This window comes from Nansenia antarctica, assembly GCF_963989245.1.
Source record: "Nansenia antarctica genome assembly, chromosome: 19".
NCBI lineage: Eukaryota > Metazoa > Chordata > Actinopteri > Argentiniformes > Microstomatidae > Nansenia > Nansenia antarctica.
Genome location: NC_137692.1, coordinates 25696648 through 25717963, shown reverse-complemented (window position 1 = coordinate 25717963; position 21316 = coordinate 25696648). Strand labels below are relative to the sequence as shown.

General features: G+C 45.9%; 3 protein-coding genes across 3 annotated transcripts; all 3 read left to right on the top strand.

Moving 5' to 3' along the window:
• Positions 1-9599: 9599 nt before the first annotated feature.
• LOC308174135 (claudin-9) lies at positions 9600-10274 on the top strand (the record flags this gene model as incomplete). The annotated part of the gene is made up of 1 exon (XM_080549201.1): positions 9600-10274. The coding sequence occupies one exon, from the start codon at positions 9600-9602 to the stop codon at positions 10272-10274; it is 675 nt and encodes a 224-aa protein (XP_080405327.1).
• Positions 10275-16393: 6119 nt separating this feature from the next.
• On the top strand, positions 16394-17672 carry LOC308174136 (claudin-4-like). The gene has a single exon (XM_080549202.1). The coding sequence runs from the start codon at positions 16477-16479 to the stop codon at positions 17140-17142; it is 666 nt and encodes a 221-aa protein (XP_080405328.1). The 5' UTR covers positions 16394-16476; the 3' UTR covers positions 17143-17672.
• Positions 17673-19400: 1728 nt separating this feature from the next.
• LOC308174137 (claudin-3-like) lies at positions 19401-20048 on the top strand (the record flags this gene model as incomplete). The annotated part of the gene is made up of 1 exon (XM_080549203.1): positions 19401-20048. The coding sequence occupies one exon, from the start codon at positions 19401-19403 to the stop codon at positions 20046-20048; it is 648 nt and encodes a 215-aa protein (XP_080405329.1).
• Between the last annotated feature and the right edge of the window lie 1268 nt (positions 20049-21316).

Here is a 21316-nt window from a genome sequence, read left to right as displayed (position 1 = left end):
CCGGCCAGCCAGATGCGTCTTTGTTTGATGTTTAGATCCAGGTTTGAACTGTCATTTAACAATAGGACTAATGGTGAGTGTGGAATGTGTTTGGACAGGATCAGGGACAAAGCATCACAAACTGTCCTCCAGAAATCAGCCACTCCCGGGCATTCCCATACCATATGAAAAAAGGTGCCAACTGTATTTCGGGTGCAAAGAGTACAGTTAGGTGAAGGTATGGTCTTTATTTTATGTAGCAGATATGGAGTGAAGTATGTCCTATGAGTAAAATTGAAATGGATAACCTGGTGGTTGGGATTTCTGGAGGAAAGGGATATGTTTTGCCAAATTAATTGCCAATTTAAGTTATTGTGTGATAAAGTATCTTTCCACACTCTGTCAATGTGTAATGGTTTTAAAGAAGCCTTAACCAGGATGGAGTAAAGAGCTGAGACCTGACCCCTGGGTCTGGTGAATGCTATGTGAAATGGATGTATGTCTAATGAGCTATTCCAGGGTACCCCGTATGTGCGCATAGCTGTACGTAATTGAAGGTAGAAAAAAAAGGACGTACCCGGTAAATTAAAGTTTCTCTGAATGTCTTGGAATGAGCGGAGACCCTCAGCCCCAAATAAATCTGAGAATGTGTGAACTCCCTTGTCACTCCACTGGGGAAATGAGATTGGACGGCCTCCCAACTGGAGAATTGAATTTTTAAATATAGGCGAATGGAGGTACCATTTGGTTGAGATTTTGCAGAGCTTTTCTGCGCATCGCCAAACTGAGATTAATTCAGTGATGATGGAGCCGAATTTCAATTTGGACTGTTTAATAGAAATGTTACAGTATATTACATCTTGTAACCTATGAGGATGGACAATGTTTTCCTCTAAGGGGCGCCAAGAAACACGAGCAGCCGGATCAAACCATGTGGAGAGAGGACGCAGCACAAAGGACCAATAATACCATTCGAAGTTTGGTAGCCCCAATCCCCCTTCGTTTTTTAGCCTCTGGAGGGTTGAGAATTTGAGTCTGGGCTTCTTCCCCCTCCATATAAAATGAGAAGAGATAGAGTGTAGTTTCTTCCAATAACCACTTGGTGGGGCTAGAGAGAGCATGGAACTAAAAAAGTTTATTCGTGGAAGAATATTCATTTTAATAACTGAGATACGGGAATGAAATGTGAGGGGTGAAGTTTTCCACCTTTGTAGATCAGAATCTACCTCCTTCAGCACATTCTTATAATTAATTGATACTGTGTTTGAAATTGAGGGGTAGATAGTGATACCTAGATATTTAATATTCTGGACCACTGGGATGTTCAGTGAGATATCTAACTGTCTAGCTGAGGCATTCAGTGGCAATAGAGCTGATTTTCCCCAGTTAATTTTGTAACCTGAAATTCGGCTAAAATTATTAAAGATGTTTAGAAGGTGAGGGAGTGACTGAGGGATATTCTGAATAAAAAGAAGGATATCATCAGCATACAGAGATATGTGATGTTTGGTGTTCTGGACCGTAATAGGATCATGGGTGACTGACTGGCGAACGGCCTGGGCCACAGGTTCCAGAGATAGGGCAAACAGCAAAGGAGAGAGAGGGCAACCCTGGCGCGAGCTGCGGGATACTGGGAACTGTTTAGAGCATGTGTTCCCTGTCAGAACCATTGCTGTCGGGTTAGAATATAGTAGTTTTATCATATCCACATAATGATCTCCAAAGCCCATATAGCGTAAAACCGCCCATAAAAAGTGCCACTCGAGACGATCAAAGGCTTTCTCAGCATCAAGTGAGAGAATAGCATTTGCTGAATCAGTAATATTCGAAGAGTCAATAATATGGAGAAGGCGGCGAACATTGTCTGAGGCAAGGCGATTTTTAATGAAGCCTGTTTGGTCCTCATGCACTAAGGTAGTCATAAATGGTTCCAGTCGAGAGGCTAGAACTTTGGCGTACAGTTTAGTATCTGTATTTAAAATTGACAAGGGGCGATAGCTTCCGCAGTCAGTAGGGTCCTTCCCCTTTTTCAAGAGCAAAGAGATTATAGCTATATTGTTGTTTTTGGAGAAGGAGCCATTTTTGATTGCAGAATGAATCATTCCCAATAGCAAGGGGCCAACTTGGGGCCAAAAGGCCAGATACAATTCAGGTGGTAGACCGTCTAACCCTGGTGACTTGCCTTTATTCATACATGAAAGAGCTTTGTATAGTTCAGATAGCGTAATAGGAGAATCTAAATCAAGGGAGTCATTTTGGGAAAGCTGGGGGAGCTGTAAGGGGTTCAAGAAAGAACTAACAGCTTGATCATTATAATCAATCTCAGAAGTATATAGAGCCGAGTAGAATGCCCAGAAGTTATTGTTAACCTCTGTTGGATCAGTGCACAAAGTACCTGTAGAACTTTTAATTGAAGAGATGTTTGCTAGTTGTTCATTGGTTTTAAGTTTTGAGGCTAGTAAATGGCTTGGCTGTGCGCTGTGCAAGTAATGGTTTTGTCTAGTACTGTGGATGAGGAAATCCGCTCTATGTCTGAGAAGATGGTTAAGATCTTTAAATAACACTTCTCTCTCAAGAACTAGCTCAGGGGTAACATGCGGAGTCATTGTGATCTCCAGTTCAGCAATTTTCTTTTCTAAGTCTTGAATATGTTTTAATCTGGATTTGTGTAGATTAGAGGCAAAACCAATAGTTTTATCCCTAATGAACCCCTTCACCGCATCCCAGAGAATACCAGGATCATCCACAGATGGCTTATTAATTACAATAAACTCATCAAGTTGTTCCTTCATTTCCTTTAGGAATGACTCATTCTGCAAAAGGGTAGAGTTAAAGCGCCAGCGAGGAGCCCTTTTAGGCTTCAAGGAGATCGCTACTCTGCCAAAGACCGCCCTGTGGTCAGAGAGAGACATAGGAAGTAAATTAAAATCTGATGTCTTATCATACAGATGTTTGGATGTTTGGACATTCCAGGTTTCTAATAGTTCTACTGACTTATCTTGACGATGTTTAATCTGTAATGCTCCTTTAAACATGTATTAACCCCTACAGTCCTGGTCATTGCAGGGCTGCTCTCCCCAGAGTAAAAAGTTCCCATCCTCCATTTACGTTTTATTGTTCTGTTTGTGTTTTGTTTTTTTTACGTTTGTGCTGTTCTGCTACAGTATATACAGTGTATTATATATATATACAGTATATAAGAGCATTACTGATTAAACATTGTTAACCTGTCATTTAGAACCATTAGAATGTTTGAATGTTACATATTGCACCGTTAATGTGTGTGTATATGTATGTATATATATATATAACATTTTTGTTTGTTTTTTTCTTCCACCAAGCAGAAACAACAGCACAAACGTGTATACATGCAGTCGTGAAAAAATTAGGACCCCCATGAAACATTTAGTTCTTTTTTAGGAAATATGCACATATCAATATTTTATCTTCTTTCAAACCATACCTGTAGATAAAGGTGATAAAGGTGATGTAATTCAACCAAAAACAATGAAAATGTAACTTTATAATTTATTTAACAAATAATGAACATTAAAGATGCCAATTCCTACTGAGGAAAAAGTTAGGACACCCTATGCCCTAATAGCTGGTATTGCCCCCTTTGACTGAAATAATCTCAATTTGACATTGACTGGTAGAACGTTTTCCCACTCCTCAATGCAGAAGTCTTTCAGCTGTGTGATGTTTGAGGGGTGTCTTGCAGCACACATCCTGTTTCAAATCACCCTACCCTACAGCATCTCAATAGGATTAAGATCCGGGCTTTGACTTTGGCCATTCCAGAACTCTCCATTTCTTTCTTTTGAGCCATTCCTTGGTGGATTTACTGGAATGTTCTGGGTCATTGTCATGTTGCATGGTCCACATCCGCTTCAGCTTCAAGTTCTGGACAGATGGTCTCACATCTTCCTCGAGCACCCTCTGATACAATAAAGCATTCATAGTGGATTCTATGATGGTGCAGCGGGTCAGGGGCAGACCGAGGGTCTGACAACAACTCCCACCTTCTAAGCGGATACTGTTGAAGAGCAAACCAAAGTCACCGAGACAGACTAACCCAGAGGCCAGGAACAGTACAAAATAAACCAAGTCTGATGGATTAGAAGAGTCCAATAAGATCTTGACCGGGGCGCCTGACTGCACCCTGACATCCTTGGGGAGGCCCGGCACCTCCCTCGGCCCAGTGTAGCTCCGCTAGTTCCACTGAGGAGGACAGGAGAGGGGAACTCAGCAGATGGGTTAGGGTTAACACGGGGTGGTCGACAGTCCCACAGTTCTCCCAGCTACGCTAGACAACAAGGTTAGCCTTCAATCTCCCAAATAAAGAAACACAATCCAAACCTCCCAAAAATACTTCAACAAAAACAATGCAACTGTCACTACGAAGAAAGGAAAGGTAATATAACCAATAAGGAGCGTGCCACTTTAGCTCTTTAAATAAACCATTACACTTGAGAACAAAACCAATGAAAACAATCTAAGCAAAAGATAACAATGATAACAATTAGCAAAAAAAAATATGGAGAGGCTAACCCGAGGCGAGCTAATATTCCGGATGCTCCTCGGGCAACAGTGGAGATACAGTGGGCTGCAGGCCATGACTGAGTGACCTGGTTAAACTTTCTATAGTCTACACAGAAACGCCATGCGCCACATTTCTTTTGAACCAATACTATTAGAAAAGCCCACGGGCTAGAGCTCTCTTGAAGGATTCCCCCTTCCAACATACCTTGGAGGAGGCAGCGGAACTCCTTGTCGAGTGTGGGGGGCACTGGTCTATGCCACTCTGGGATAGGGGTGGCATCACCCTCATCGTGGCTACTGTTAGATCTTCATGGGATTGTCTAGAAACATATATGCTTATGTCACTCACACACACACATACACATACATACTCACACATATACACTCTATTCTCATGTCGCTCAGACACACACATAATACATACCCACACACTTACACACACACATTCTGCTTCCAGGTCAGCCTGATCTTCATGGTTAGCAATGACGCCACAATAGACCGATTCGGGGCTGTTATCTTAAGACCGTGGCTAAGTTAGGCGCCAGGGATGGTGAGCTCATTTCACAACGTAACATCTGAGATAGCATGGAAAGTATTTAAACCTGTCTGTATTTCACAATGATGTCGTCGAATGTCGAATGCTGGTACTGTGCTGACGAACCATTTGCTGCTGTCTTAATAAATCTTATAGTACAGAGATTCCGACCCGTGTTGAATGTTCTATTTACTTGTCAATCGTGTATGCGGCACACCTGATCTATCTGAGATGACACAACGCATTTAAGATCACAAATCCTCAATAGATTGATCCATTCCATCTAATTACCGACAAGAAGATTCTACACTACCAAACACCTGTTGCCATTTGGTTAGGAGTTGTTGGAGCTGGCGTTGACTCATCTGTACAAAGCACATTGTTCCAGAAGTCTGTTTGTGTAGGTGTTCTCTCTCTAGCAAACTTTAGTTTTGCGCTGATGTTTTTCACAGCAAGGGTTTCCTCCTTGCGCACATCCCATGAAAATCTAAATGTGTGCTGTCTCTTTCTGATGGTAGATGGATGTACTTTGACATCAACTGTGGCAAGAGCTACCTGTATGTCCTGTGATCTTGGAGACTTCTTTAAGCGTCTTGTGGTCTGGTCTGCTCTTGGGCTGAACTTGCTAGGACGGCCTGACCTGGCCATGTTGGCAGTTGGTTTAAATGTTCTCCACTTGTAAATAATTTTCTGTACAGTGGAATGGCTGATTTATACTTGTTTGGAGATCTGTGTAAATCCCTTCCCAGACTCATACGCATCTACAACCTTCTGTCTGAAGGCCTCAGAGAGTTCTTTAGATCTCACCATGGTGACACCACTCACTCAACAACCAAGAGCAAACCAAACTGAATATCTGAGGTTTAAATAAGACAGGCTCCTCAAAATCCTCTCTAACAATGTTCTAATCATTTGCACCTGATGTGGTGCACGTGACTCTAATTTTAGACATTTTAAGTAGTAATTAATATGGGGGTGTCCTAACTTTTTCCTCACAAGAAAATTGCTATTAATTTATATAAATTACATTTTACAAATCTTCTTTTTTATTTGTTTAGTCATATTACTTTCATCTCTCAATATTTTTTAAAATGAAGATCAAATGTCCATATGTTTAAATATGTTGAAAAAGACAATGGTTTTCATATAAGTTCCCACCCTCAACCACAAGGTGTCATCTTGCTACAGTGTCTCCTGGAGTCACACCCAGGACACACAAACCCACCATTCAGCTTCACTGTTGTTATTCAAACCTCATCACTGAGGTATTCTGTCTGAAGTGGTTCCTGGATAAGTGTGTTTGTACGGCCATGGATTCATACGGTCCTGGAGGTAGTAACAGTTCTCCCTAGAGGCTGGTACAACCAGGATACTGCCAACTGTTTGCAATAACGGAACTATTCATTTCTGATACATATTTGAGTTACATACAATATGTCTGGGGGTTTCAACAGCATAACACATAAGCCAACATACACAAATTAATATTAATATTCATGTATCAAAGTGGCAGTTTTCACGATAAGGCTTGTGTTATTGATGATACTGAGAAAAAGAACTCTAAATAATTGCTTATTTCTAAGTTTCTTAGATAAATACATTTAAATCTTAATTCATCAGAGAAACAGCACCCTCCTCTCTCCTGGATCACTACTGCAGAGATATTTGTGTTAGCAGCTTCCCAACATAAACCACGGCTACAAACCCAGAGTTGGGTAATCACCATCACTTCACTACACGTAGGTCAACTATTAGATTAACTACATATTGCAGTAGCTTGATACTATAGTAGTTGAACTTAATTCAGATCTTAGCAGAGTTTCTAGTATTTATTTAATTACTCTAATGTAGTTAGCTACATGTCCCCTCACATTTCCCCTCTAAAAACAACAGAAGAAATAGAAATGTAACTATAATTCCACCTCTAACGGGCAGCTTTAGTATAGTTCAACTTATTCTCTTGTAATGTAATTGGTATCTAGCTAAAACACTTTTTCAGAGTAGCTTCCCCAACACTGCATAAACCATAGCACTTATACTGCTATAAACAACTATCAGAATAAACGTTGGGTCTACCTCAGATCAGATTTGAGCTACCTAGGTCCTGGACCATTAGCCAAGACATGGGGCAGTTTCCCAAACATGGATTATGCCAATAATGCTAATGCTATATTATATCTCTGGGCTGGTCAATGGAACATCTCTATAGTCTGATGAGGCTCACAATCCTGCTGTATGCAGGACTGTGTAAGGTTGTAATATTGGCTCCCTCTGGCTGCAGAAAAGGATACACACACACACACACACACACACACACACACACACACACACACACACAAACAAACATTCAAAGCAAGGCAGGTTTATTACAGCACATTTCATACAACAGGGGCAATTCAAAGTGTTTTACATCGAGCATTAACAAAACAAAATACATCAAGAGGAGAATAGTAATCAGATAAAAAAAAATAAGTAAAATGCTAAGAATAGATATATAAATATATAAAGATAAACATTTAATAAGATAATGAATAAGATAATAGAAATGAATAAAAAGACATGGATAGAATTGTTCGTTTTTAATCGTAACTGTTGCAAAACATGACGGTTTTTAGCTTAGATTTAAATATTTTTAGGGTTTGGGCCTGTTTGATTTCTTCAGGGAGTTTGTTCCAGGAGCACACGGCAGAGTGACTAAAAGCTGCTGCACAAAAACTGCTGTGTTTTGTTTTCACTCTTTGAATGATTAGCTGATTAGTCTCAGCTGACCTTAGGGACCTTGCTGGAATATAGGGTGGGAGGAGATCTGATATGTATTTTGGTCCCAGACCATTTTAAGAATATGGAAGCAGCGTGCTCTGTATTTGATTGGTCTGACATGTGGCAAGGCTTCCCCTATCATGGGGAGGGATGAGATAGCAGTGACATCCACACTGACCTTTGACCCCAGAGATGACCCCTGTTAGTGGAAGAGAGGCCTATCAATCACATAGAGCTAACCCTAACCCTAACCCTCAACTAAGTCAGATGGCTCAAGCAAGCAGAGCAGGGGAGGCTGATGGAAGTAACAGTCAGAGAACGGGCACATGGTAATGCATGGAATGGAATGAGGAAGTGTATTGATACTGTACATTCATTTCATCCCCTGCATTACAATAACCCTAACCCTCCAATGTCTACCTCCACCAGCCTCCCCTGATACACAGACATTCTTTATCACTTTATTTATACAGACAAGAGAGATGAAATCAACTGACTGGGCACGCTAACAAATGAAGGGTTGAATTTGATAACTAACCCTTACATGCTTACATGGGCTGGTTACATGCTTACATGGGATAGTTACATGCTTTAGCTGGAAACTACCAGGTTAAATAAATAAATAAATAAATACATAATAATAATCCAACATGATTGTGCAAGATTTAGTGAGTAGATTGGGAACAACAAACATGAGTAAACGGCCTATCAGCAGCAGGCTATCGTCTGATCATCTCAATGCATTTTGTTGACTTATTCATGAATTGTAATTCACTGAACAGGACGGCCATGCAGAGATGGTTCAGTGACGAGCCCGTCCTGAGCCTTGCTGTTTCTCCTGCAGGGGATTATGTATCTCGCTGCCGACTCACCGAACAAAGCCTGCGATTGTCTGACTTCACCTCGTATGCAGATCTCATTGAGAGGGTGATTCAGCAGTTTACTTACTTACTCCCCAAGGTTAATGGAACAACACTGACACGTTACAAAGGCATAGTAGAGTTTCTTTCTTTCTCGGGCACAAAATGAAGTTTTAAAGACACTCTTCTTTCTTGGACGCTGTCATCTCTCTGTAAGATAAATTCATAGCCATCAGCTCAACCAGCAAATATTCATTCAAATGTATTACATGGATACGAATGTACTTGGTTGTGCACCAATGAGTGTTATGAGAGCGTACTTGTCCTATATGTAAGAAACGTTGATCCCATTGGAACGTTGACATCTAAATGGATCTGCTGTCAGGGTCATCAGTGCCCTTGGGTGTTTAAACAGACAACACTAACGCCTGGTTGATGCCACATCTTGTGATGTGTGATGTGAAAATATATATCAATGCACCTTGAAATGTGGAGTGGTGTTATTTGAAAGTAAACATGATTGAGCCACCTGACTCCACCTTCCACATCTTCTTGGAAGCAATATAAAGAAGGTAGAATCTGTTTCTCCCTCTCTTTCTTTCTCACTCCCTCTCTCTCTCACTAAAGCCACTAAGTCCAAGCCCAGAGAGAGATCCGATATCGCCTTCATCTTAAGAGGGCTGTGCTTTGAGACACAGAGAGCCTTCTATCCAGAGCACCCAGGCAGACACCAGAGCCCAGCCCCAGAGACCAGAGCCCCACAGCCCAGCCCCAGTCCCAGCAGTGAGAGAGACACTCAGGACCAGGGTAAGAGTGAGAGAGACACCCAGGACCAGGGTAAGAGAGAGAGAGAGCACAGCCCAGCCCCAGAGACCACAGCCCAGCCCCAGAGCACCCAGCCACACAGCCCAGCCCCAGCAGTGATGTACTCGGCCGGCGTGGAGATCCTGGGGATGATCCTGTCCGTGGCGGGCTGGCTGGGGGTGATGGTGGCCTGCGGCCTGCCCATGTGGAGGGTGGCGGCCTACATCGGGCAGAACATCGTCATCTCCCAGGTGATCTGGGAGGGCCTGTGGATGAACTGCTCAGTGCAGAGCACGGGCCAGATGCACTGCAAGACGCACGACTCCATGCTGGGCCTCCCCCCGGACCTGCAGGCGGCGCGCGCCCTGGTCATCGTCTCCATGGTGCTGGGCGTGGTGGGCATCGGCCTCTCCGTGGCCGGGGCCAAGTGCACCAACTGCAGCCCGGACGTGGGGAGTAAGCCCCGCATCGTGCTGGCGGGGGGGGTCACCTTCATCGTGGCGGGTCTGCTGCTGCTGGTGGCGGTGTCCTGGACCGCCAACGTGATCATCCTGGACTTCTACGACCCGCTGTTGGAGGAGACGGGGAAGAGGGAGTTCGGGAACTCGTTGTACTTCGGCTGGGCCGCCTCTATCCTGCTCCTCCTAGGGGGGGCGCTCCTCTGCTGCTCCTGCCCACCCAAAGCACAGCAGCAGAGTGGGAACGTGTCCGCGGCCCCCGGCCCCCCCAGACTGGACTATTCTGCCGTCAAGCACATGCCTATTAACGGATACACAAGACGGGACTATGTTTGAAACTACTGTGTGAGTTTCTGTGGCGTGAGTTAGAGACCAGCCCCCTTTCTCCTTTGGGGATGGTGGGAGAAGCGATGTTAGAAGCCCTCATGTTCTGGAATGTTCTGACTGCCAGGAAGGCAAGCACATGGGGAACGATCCACTTGTGGGACCATGTGGATTCAGATGAGAAGTATTTCCTCAAACCCGAATGATGTTGTGTTTTTACATAGGTGTGTTTCTTCTTCAGTCAGACACAAGTAGATGAGTGAAATGCTGTAAGTAAAATGGTAATAATTGAGAAATAGCTTTTTTATGTAGAACTGTAGTTCATTTTGTCTCCTGAATCTTGTATGCTTTTATACGTATAAAGTATGTATAACGTAAGCTTTTATAAGTTTATAAGTACTCACAAAGATTTAGTAGTTTCTTTTTTCAATACTTTCAGTACACTACAAATGATGACAATCTAATGTTAACGTGACTTATTAGCTAATTGTTCTAAAATATTCAAATTAAAACGAGAAATAAAATCTTTTGCCTTTTTGCCCTTTTTTCAACATTTCAATTCAACACTGAGAAAGCCTGAGAAAGCTCAGCCCTGTGATCAAGAAACTAAATTACAAATTGATGACAAATGCAACAAGATATGCACACAGTTTCACACTACCATTGTGTTGTATGAGTCACAGTTTTCACTTATTATATAGCCTAATGAATCCTCCAGTAGTGTGCGTGTCCTTCCTGTGAGTCCATGTGTGTGATATGATACCACCAGACTGACAAGGACGCTCCATCTCTGAGGTAATTGGCGTAGGTACAGCAGGGCAGCGTTAATTAAGACTGAAACCTCAAGAACTATATAAAATTAAAAAGAAAAACATCAGCATATACACCAGAAATTATACCAAATATACCATAAAGGTCTGAAATAACCATATGGTATTTTTAAAAATAACAAACTAATACATGCTAACAAGTATTTTGTAGATAAAACGTTAACTGTAGGAGAGCTGGAAAGCACCAAGATTCAGCAATATCACCTCAACTCAGGCCTGCGACAGACCTGCACCAGTTAGGTATTTGATTTCAATGCAAATGTGATCAGCACCACAATGTCCTTCTTGTTCCAGAGGGGTCCTACCTGCCCCTTCTGCTGCTTCCCTTTGTCCCCCCTGGTCCATTTGGGAGAGTGAAACCGAGTCCCAGATAAAAGCCTCGATGTTGGAGGGGCCGTAGTAACTCACACTGTAATGATAGGGTGACCTCCCTCCACAATGACCCCATTGAACGGAGAATCGGCTTCTAGAACTTTGTTTACATTCTAATCTAGCCTACGGAAACAGTACAGGAACAGAAGTACAAGATGTAATAAACACATTGTATGGACCGTAGTATATAAGTATTAGTATTAATATATATGAGTATATAGTAGATTAGTATATAAGAGGCACATTTAGTAATCTGTTATCACGAGACAAAGTAAAAGGAAAAAGTAAATTTAGCTCATTCAAACATCGCTATAACTGTACTAACTAACTAACTAACTGTACTAACACTATAGTTACTTAAAGGTGGACTCTGGGATATGACGCCATGCTAGAAAGTCACAGCAACTTTTACCAAAGATATTCGGAGTGAGTAAAGATGTGAACAACGGTAGGCACTCGTTAGACATTGGCGCATGCGTACTGTCAGGTAATGTGGTCTCCTCTATGGTCTCTGTTATGATCTCTGGTATGATCTCTTCTGTTCCTGTACTTTTTCATAGGCTAGATTAGAATGTAAACAAAGTTCTAGAAGCCGATTCTCCATTCATTGACATTGTATTCCAGAGTAAAGTACCTTTAAGTGAAAACATGTTACTTAGTTACAGGGGCATTCTCGGGCACATGGACATTAATATGCAGTTCTTAGCAGTGACTAGTGTACTCTACTGTGCACCATGTTAATACAATGTTTTGTTGGAGTAATTACAGAGTTACTACACAGATATAGGAGGCAACCAGTAAGCTTGTAATGCAGTAATGCAGTAATGTCTCCAGTGTCAGTCAGCATAAGGGTCTCCCTGGGCCGAGGTTGAGAAGGACAGGGGGCGAAATCCCCCAGTGCTGTGGGACCTTGGGAACAAGGACACTGATAGGACCCCCCCCACCACCACCGCCCCCCAATCCCACCGCCCCCCACCATATCAGCTCCATTCACAATGGACCCCCCCCCCCCTCCCACTCACTACCCACCCACCCATGCATGTTTGTCCACTTAAAATCATTGGAGAGAATCCTGTCTCCGTCCTGAAAGCTCACAGCCAAACAAGGACAGCAGATAAGGGTTCACACACTCTGCCACCAGTCTTCTATGGCCTCAGTCCTTGATAGAGATTACCAAGACAAGATGGACAATCTAGGCCGGCAATATTGATTGATTGATTGATTGAAAACCTTTATTGTCCCCAATGGGGAAATTTTGTTGTCAAACAGCTCAGTTAGGGCAGAAAACATTCAATACAGAAAACAGAAAAACATTCAATAAAATACATAAAACAGTGCAGGCTCAATAAGTAAAAAGTTCCAAAAGTTCCATCTCCAGGTCTCCCCCACCCTGCAGGGCCTGGTTGTAGAGTCGGAGTGCAGCTGGAACAAAGGACTGTCCAAATCTTTTTGTACTTTGGCGGGGGAGAACAAATCTGTGGCTGAACTTGCTCCTCATCCCCGCCAGCTCGCAGTACATCGGGTGGGAGGGATTGGCCAGCATGGCCGCCAGTTTTTTCCCCATCCTCTGTTCTGCCACCACCTATATATAACTCAGACTCGGCCTATTTACCTGGAAGTGCCACACGAGCAAATCAAGCCAATAGGTTATTTATCTAAAACATCATCAGTCATCAGAAGAATAATAAGCTCCTGAGAGAGATCAGGCCGGTTTGAAAGAAAAGGTGGTAAAAGAAAAAATTTGATGTGAGTTGCAGGACAACTGGTGACTTTCAACCAGAGGAGGCTGGTGGAGGTAGAACACCAGGGGAGGCTGGTGGAGGTAGAACACCAGGGGAGGCTGGGGGAGGTAGAACACCAGGAGAGGCTGGTGGAGGTAGAACACCAGGGGAGGCTGGGGGAGGTAGAACACCAGGGGAGGCTGGTGGAGGTAGAACACCAGGGGAGGCTGGTGGAGGTAGAACACCAGGGGAGGCTGGGGGAGGTAGAACACCAGGGGAGGCTGGTGGAGGTAGAACACCAGGGGAGGCTGGGGGAGGTAGAACACCAGGGGAGGCTGGGGGAGGTAGAACACCAGGAGAGGCTGGTGGAGGTAGAACACCAGGGGAGGCTGGGGGAGGTAGAACACCAGGGGAGGCTGGTGGAGGTAGAACACCAGGGGGAGGCTGGTGGAGGTAGAACACCAGGGGAGGCTGGGGGAGGTAGAACACCAGGGGAGGCTGGGGGAGGTAGAACACCAAGGGAGGCTGGGGGAGGTAGAACACCAGGAGAGGCTGGTGGAGGTAGAACACCAGGGGAGGCTGGGGGAGGTAGAACACCAGGGGAGGCTGGTGGAGGTAGAACACCAGGGGGAGGCTGGTGGAGGTAGAACACCAGGGGAGGCTGGGGGAGGTAGAACACCAGGGGAGGCTGGTGGAGGTAGAACACCAGGGGAGGCTGGGGGAGGTAGAACACCAGGGGAGGCTGGTGGAGGTAGAACACCAGGGGAGGCTGGGGGAGGTAGAACACCAGGGGAGGCTGGTGGAGGTAGAACACCAGGGGAGGCTGGTGGAGGTAGAACACCAGGGGAGGCTGGTGGAGGTAGAACACCAGGGGAGGCTGGTGGAGGTAGAACACCAGGGGAGGCTGGGGGAGGTAGAACACCAGGGGAGGCTGGGGGAGGTAGAACACCAGGGGGAGGCTGGGGGAGGTAGAACACCAGGGGAGGCTGGGGGAGGTAGAACACCAGGGGAGGCTGGTGGAGGTAGAACACCAGGGGAGGCTGGGGGAGGTAGAACACCAGGGGAGGCTGGGGGAGGTAGAACACCAGGGGAGGCTGGGGGAGGTAGAACACCAGGGGAGGCTGGGGGAGGTAGAACACCAGGGGAGGCTGGGGGAGGTAGAACACTCAGGGGAGGCTGGGGGAGGTAGAACACCAGGGGAGGCTGGGGGAGGTAGAACACCAGGGGAGGCTGGTGGAGGTAGAACATCAGGGGAGGCTGGTGGAGGTAGAACACCAGGGGAGGCTGGGGGAGGTAGAACACCAGGGGAGGCTGGTGGAGGTAGAACACCAGGGGAGGCTGGTGGAGGAAGAACACCAGGGGAGGCTGGGGGAGGTAGAACACCAGGGGAGGCTGGTGGAGGTAGAACATCAGGGGAGGCTGGTGGAGGTAGAACACCAGGGGAGGCTGGTGGAGGTAGAACACCAGGGGAGGCTGGTGGAGGAAGAACACCAGGGGAGGCTGGGGGAGGTAGAACACCAGGGGAGGCTGGTGGAGGTAGAACATCAGGGGAGGCTGGTGGAGGTAGAACACCAGGGGAGGCTGGGGGAGGTAGAACACCAGGGGAGGCTGGTGGAGGTAGAACACCAGGGGAGGCTGGTGGAGGAAGAACACCAGGGGAGGCTGGGGGAGGTAGAACACCAGGGGAGGCTGGGGGAGGTAGAACACCAGGGGAGGCTGGGGGAGGTAGAACACCAGGGGAGGCTGGTGGAGGTAGAACACCAGGGGAGGCTGGTGGAGGAAGAACACCAGGGGAGGCTGGGGGAGGTAGAACACCAGGGGAGGCTGGTGGAGGTAGAACATCAGGGGAGGCTGGTGGAGGTAGAACACCAGGGGAGGCTGGGGGAGGTAGAACACCAGGGGAGGCTGGGGGAGGTAGAACACCAGGGGAGGCTGGGGGAGGTAGAACACCAGGGGAGGCTGGGGGAGGTAGAACACCAGGGGAGGCTGGGGGAGGTGGAACACCAGGGGAGGCTGGGGGAGGTAGAACACCAGGGGAGGCTGGGGGAGGTAGAACACCAGGGGAGGCTGGGGGAGGTAGAACACCAGGGGAGGCTGGGGGAGGTAGAACACCAGGGGAGGCTGGGGGAGGTAGAACACCAGGGGAGGCTGGGGGAGGTAGATCACCAGGGGAGGCTGGGGGAGGTAGAACACCAGGGGAGGCTGGTGGAGGTAGAAATGGGAGGACGGGTTCATTGTAATGGACGGAACAGAATAAGGAATGGGATCAAACACAACATGCTGTGTTGCAGGAGGTAGAGTCGCGGTCTAATGATCACGGTTGGCAGATCAGCGGTTCGAGCCCCGGCTGGCCACATGTCGAAGTGTCCTTGGGCAAGACACTGAACCCCAAATTTGCTCCCAGTGAGCGGGCCGGCGCCTTGCATGGCAGCTTGCCGCCATTGGTGTGTGAATGTGTGTGTGAATGGGTGAATGAGAGGCCGTTGTAAAGCGCTTTGGAGCAGCAAAAAAGGTGCTATATAAGTGCAGTCCATTTACCATTTACCAACACACGTTTGATACCATTCCTCATTCCGTGCTTTCATACGCTGGTACAGTACAGTGCAGATCTCTCCTAGCAGCTCTCTTCCTGTGTTATCTGTAAAACAGACACACAGTAAAAACTACACAAACAGAGCTGAGCTGAGAACATTTATTATACATCTATAATATGTATTTATGCATTATTTAGATCTGACCTCTGGAATGAACACAATGGAAATCTAACAGGAGTTTGTGTTCTTCCTTCTTCCACTTTCGGCCCTCTCATAATCATTGCCGCTCCGTCCTTAACTAACCAGCCTGTTATCCTTTAACTCTCCAGCCTCTGAGCTCTGGCCACTCATTGACTCCCCCAGACCCCCAGACCCTCATCCAAACATTGTAGGGAGCTACTGTGGCCCGCAGAGGTTAAATCATTAATCAACGCCGTTAACATGCCAAGGCTGTGCTGTGGTCTCTGTTCAAACAGGAGAAGGGAAAAACATTTGAAACACCGACAAGCCAGCCAACCCCCCCTGTGTGACTCCACCTTCTGTTTTAAACACATCACTAACTGAGTATATGAGCGGAGAGCACACTCAGTGTGAATCCCACTTGTGTGTTGTCTGAGACAGCCAAGACACCTACTGCTGAAACAGCCAAGACACCTACTGGAACAGCCAAGACACCTACTGAGACAGCCAAGACACCTACTGAACCAGACAGGAAGGAAGGAAGAGAAAGCAACAAGGAAACAACAACAACAACAACATGGCTGCGTTGGGATTAGAGATCCTGGGGGTGATCCTGGCCGTCCTGGGGTGGATCTGCTGCGTGGTCTCCTGCGCCCTGCCCATGTGGAGGGTGTCAGCCTTCATCGGGGTGAACATCGTCACGGCCCAGACCATCTGGGAGGGCATCTGGATGAGCTGCGTGGTGCAGAGCACGGGCCAGATGCAGTGCAAGGTCTACGACTCCATGCTGGCGCTGAGCTCCGACCTGCAGGCGGCGCGCGCTCTCACCGTCATCTCCATCGTGGTGGGCATCGTGGGCGTCCTGGTGGCCGTGATCGGGGCCAAGTGCACCAACTGCGTGGACGGCGAGTCCGCCAAAGCCAGGGTGATGATCGTGGCCGGCGTGGCCTTCGTGGTGGGGGCGCTGACCCAGCTGATCCCAGTGTCCTGGTCGGCACACACCATCATCACAGAGTTCTACAGCCCCCTGACGCCGGAGGGGCAGAAGAGGGAGATCGGAGGGGCGCTGTACCTGGGCTGGGCGGCGGCGGCCTTCCTGCTCATCGGCGGGGGGATCCTCTGCTGCAGTTGCCCCCCGCAGAGTGAGAAGAGGTACGGTCCGGGCGGCACCCCCTCCAGGATGGTGTATTCTCCCACCAGGTCAGTGGCCCCTAGCGGTTACGACAAGAGGGACTACGTCTGACTTGCCAGCTGCTTTGTTTCTCATGTTACCCCACAAAGTGATCTGGTCTGAACGTGAAACAACCTGGAACTCCAGATAGAAATGGGGTGTTTTTCACCAGAACTATTTTTTTATCCGTTTTTGAAAGGAAGAAAGATATTGCTTTTACTCAATTAGAAAATAAAAGACTGATGTCACAGATCATCTCCAATGGTGGTCTGTTGAGCAGAAACAAACTGGATTTATTTAATATTTTTTACTTAGAGGTGTATTTTTGGAACAGTGTGGAAATTACCCAACTTGTTTTTGTTATCTGTGTCTAAACATGGACAGGAGGTGTATATACGTATATACTGTATTGAAGACTAATCATTTCAGAAGAGCTGAAATGAAGTTACATTTTGTATTCTATTAATTGAAAGAATATTATAACAAATTCTCCTGTGTACATGTTGTATTATTATGTGTGGAACACGGATCTTGTGTTATGCTAAGGATATACTGCTAATTAGCAGTATGTGTATAATTTATGTAGTTCATTATGAAGTTCATTATGTACGTTTCTTAAAAAGTTGTCTGTTCGTGTTGGTGTGTATCAATCTCACAATAAAAAAGTTTCATAACACATAATACATTTCTACAAGTCTTTTACCCTTTCTCACTGAAGCTTAAACATGTTTACAACACACACATTAACTTTGCTCAGGTAGGAAGGGATAGTTATTGCAATAGCAACCATGTCCAGTGTGACTGCACAGCAAAGATGGAAAGTAACTTTGAAAGTGAGACGTGTCTCTCAGTCTGTGCTATTTAGTCAATTCCACCCTTTACATGTAACCTGCCATAGTTGACTATTATAATAATCATGATTATTTTGCACACTTGAAGCTCGTAGAATGATTTTGACTCAATTCAGTTCAATGACAATCAATGTCTCCTTCTTGTATGAGTTAGTAGTTAGATAAAGCTCTCATTAAAACAAGCTGTTAGGGTGACTGGTCTTGATCAGGATGTAAAAGACCCTCAATAAGCTTTACTCCTTGGTAATGAGTTGCTCAGTTAGTTGGAGCCTCTTTCATAGTCGCTATCTTCTTGGCTGATTCCCACATGTCTGTTGGCTCTCTGATAACAAGAATCCTTTGCTTTGTCAGAACCCCAACTTTCAGCCATTCCAATAACCCCCCAAAACAATGGAGCCGTTTCATGGCAAGATGGAGGCCAGGGTGGGGTTGTCAACACTGGGTCTCGGAATGTCGGGGAGAAAGTCTATTATCCTAATTTTGTGGAGCATATCTAGGGAGCCTATCCTGGCTCTGAATGATTCAAGGGCATTTTAAGTGACAGGCAGACATAGTCGTTCAACTAGATCAAACATCAGACGACTAGGAATCTTGTTGCCGAGCAACTGAAGTCAGGCATTCTTCTTTTATGAGTGTTTCAAAAAAAAATGCTCTAGGAGAGGCTCCTTCAAGGAGCTGAGATTGGACGAGAGCTACGCTGCTCACTGGAGTGAATTTATTGGGTAGTAATTGGTCACAGAATACTTCAGAGTTCATCAATGATTGTCAAACACGTAGTTCATTAAATACAACAGGGGTTATGTACTGTATAGTGTGGGTCAAGTGTGTCACAGTGATGTTTTTCTCAGTGTGCCAACCAACCCTGTCCTTCCTTTAAACTGATTTAATGAGCCGACTATGGTTGTGTGGTTCCTTGTGTAGGTAGGTAGGTGTTGTTGACATTTGAGTCATATACTACTTGAAATGATCATGATTGGTGGTCTTAGGAAAGACAACAAAAGTGGTTAGAAATACTAATGATAATAACAGGTACAATTACAAACAGCTTAAATCTATTTCAGTTATTTTTATTTTTTTGTTTCTTACAGTGGCACCGACACTCGTGTGCCTGTTCAACTGTAAATGGCGTCCTTTGTAGCCAGAGCCATTGTGATGTTCAGTCATGTAAACCGATAGCAGCCTCAGTCCTAGAGAAGCTCCCGTCCTTCCTCCCTGTGATGTCATCTCCTTCCGGGACTCCTCCCTCCCCATCATCTATGATATAAAGGCTACTTGTTTTGTGCGGAAGCTCCACATCACATCACACACTCACAGGTGCAACAAGGGGCTAAATTACGCTAATCGGTGTTGGGTCTCTCTCTCTCTCTCTCTCTCTTGCTGTTTCTTTCCAAACCCAACAACAGATCCTCTTATCAGATCATCTCTCAGGTGTGACTGACTGACACTCAAGGAGGCCCAGTCAGTAACAGCAGCGCTAACATGTCCGCAGGGTTGGAGCTAGTGGGGATCGCTCTGTGCATCTTAGGATGGATCATCGCCATCGTGGCTTGCGCCCTGCCCATGTGGAGGGTCACGGCCTTCATCGGGAGCAACATCGTCACGGCCCAGATCATCTGGGAGGGCCTGTGGATGACCTGCGTGGTCCAGAGCACCGGGCAGATGCAGTGCAAGGTCTACGACTCCATGCTGGCGCTGTCCCAGGACCTGCAGGCGGCCCGCGCCCTCACCGTCATCTCCATCCTGCTGGCCATCATGGCCGTGCTCATCGCCGTCTCGGGGGCCAAGTGCACCAACTGCATCGAGGACGAGGCCTCCAAGGCCAAGGTGATGATCATCTCCGGGGTGTTCTTCATCGTGTCGGGGGTGATGCAGCTCATCCCGGTGTCGTGGTCAGCCAACACCATCATCAGGGACTTCTACAACCCCCAGCTGTCCGACGCGCAGAGGAGGGAGCTGGGAGCGGCGCTGTACATCGGGTGGGCGGCCGCGGCGCTCATGATCATGGGAGGGGGGCTCCTCTGCTGCTCCTGTCCTCCGCGGGAGAAGAGGTACAACCCCTCACGGATGGCCTACTCTGTCCCGCGCTCTGCGGCAGGCCCGGGGTTTGAGAGGAAAGACTATGTGTAATCTAACCCGATGGGAAAAAGACTACTTTTTTTATCTACTCCAAAACTCTATTACAAAGTCTCTATTACACACCTTTTTTCAGTGGTTTAAGAGAGATTTACTGGCTCAATAAAGCAAAGCCAAAGGAGACGTAATGAAGGGAATGGATGTTTGTTTTTGCCTTTACAACACTTTACTGTATGTTTATATGTGTTTATATGATCACTACTGCTATGCTTCTGAGGTTAGATATGGGGTCGACCCAGCGTGAGACAGATGTTTGAGAAAGACAATGTTCTTTTCCATTGGTTTCTAATGAGTACGAAGGATATGCTTTCAAGAACAACGACTGCTGAATCTATTGATTTAATTACATGGTTTTTAAATGGCTGGCTTTCTGGTGAATCATGTATATTTAAGGACAATATGAATATATGTTGATCATTTAGGAGATACAGATAAATTACTCATATTCAATTGATCTTAACTTTATTATCATAAGTGTTAGCCGTTTTGAGACCATTCAAATCTAAAATTACTAACATGTAATGACTTCTCTAACTTTAGCAACTGAGATAAAACATTGTAATATCTTATAGAAAATATAATTCTCATGTCTTGTGTTGGCACTGCTCATATTACTGAAGCAATGATTTGGCTTCGGAAAGGAACAGAGTTCAAACGTATTTGATAAAAGAAAATTAACAAAACAAGACAATATGGAAAGGGTTGTACTGACAAGAGTGAACAAATGATTATTTCTTCAACCTAAAGTAGTTTAAACACTTTGAACTACAAACCATATGCTTTGTATTGCTTTCTAAAGAGCTGTGTTTCTTTCTGTTATATTTTTATGGATTAACAACGATGCTGCATTTGTTTCATGCGTTTTTGAAAGACAAAGATTTGTTTTTATGGTGATGTTTATCATCAGTGTTAACAGTGTGAGTGTGTGATGTAAATATACAGTGTATACCAGTGCAGACTGGGGGAGGTCGACGTTGGAGGAAGGGGTCATTATGATGCATGGAATGGAATTAGGAATTCCTCCTTCTCCCCTGGTGTACACTGTGCGCTGTCTCCTGAGCTCCAGACAGATGATAGGTGTACTCAGCAGTGTTGATAACTGTGGAGGGGGGGCCCGGGGGGGGGCCAGGGAGAAGACATACGTACTATGAGGGCCTCAGTCTTTGTGCAATGAGGCAGAACGGGTGCACCTGCTGCACCCAGCCATACTGTAACATGCCTGCTTTGTTTGCGGCACTTCACTTTGCTTTTTAATAAAGATG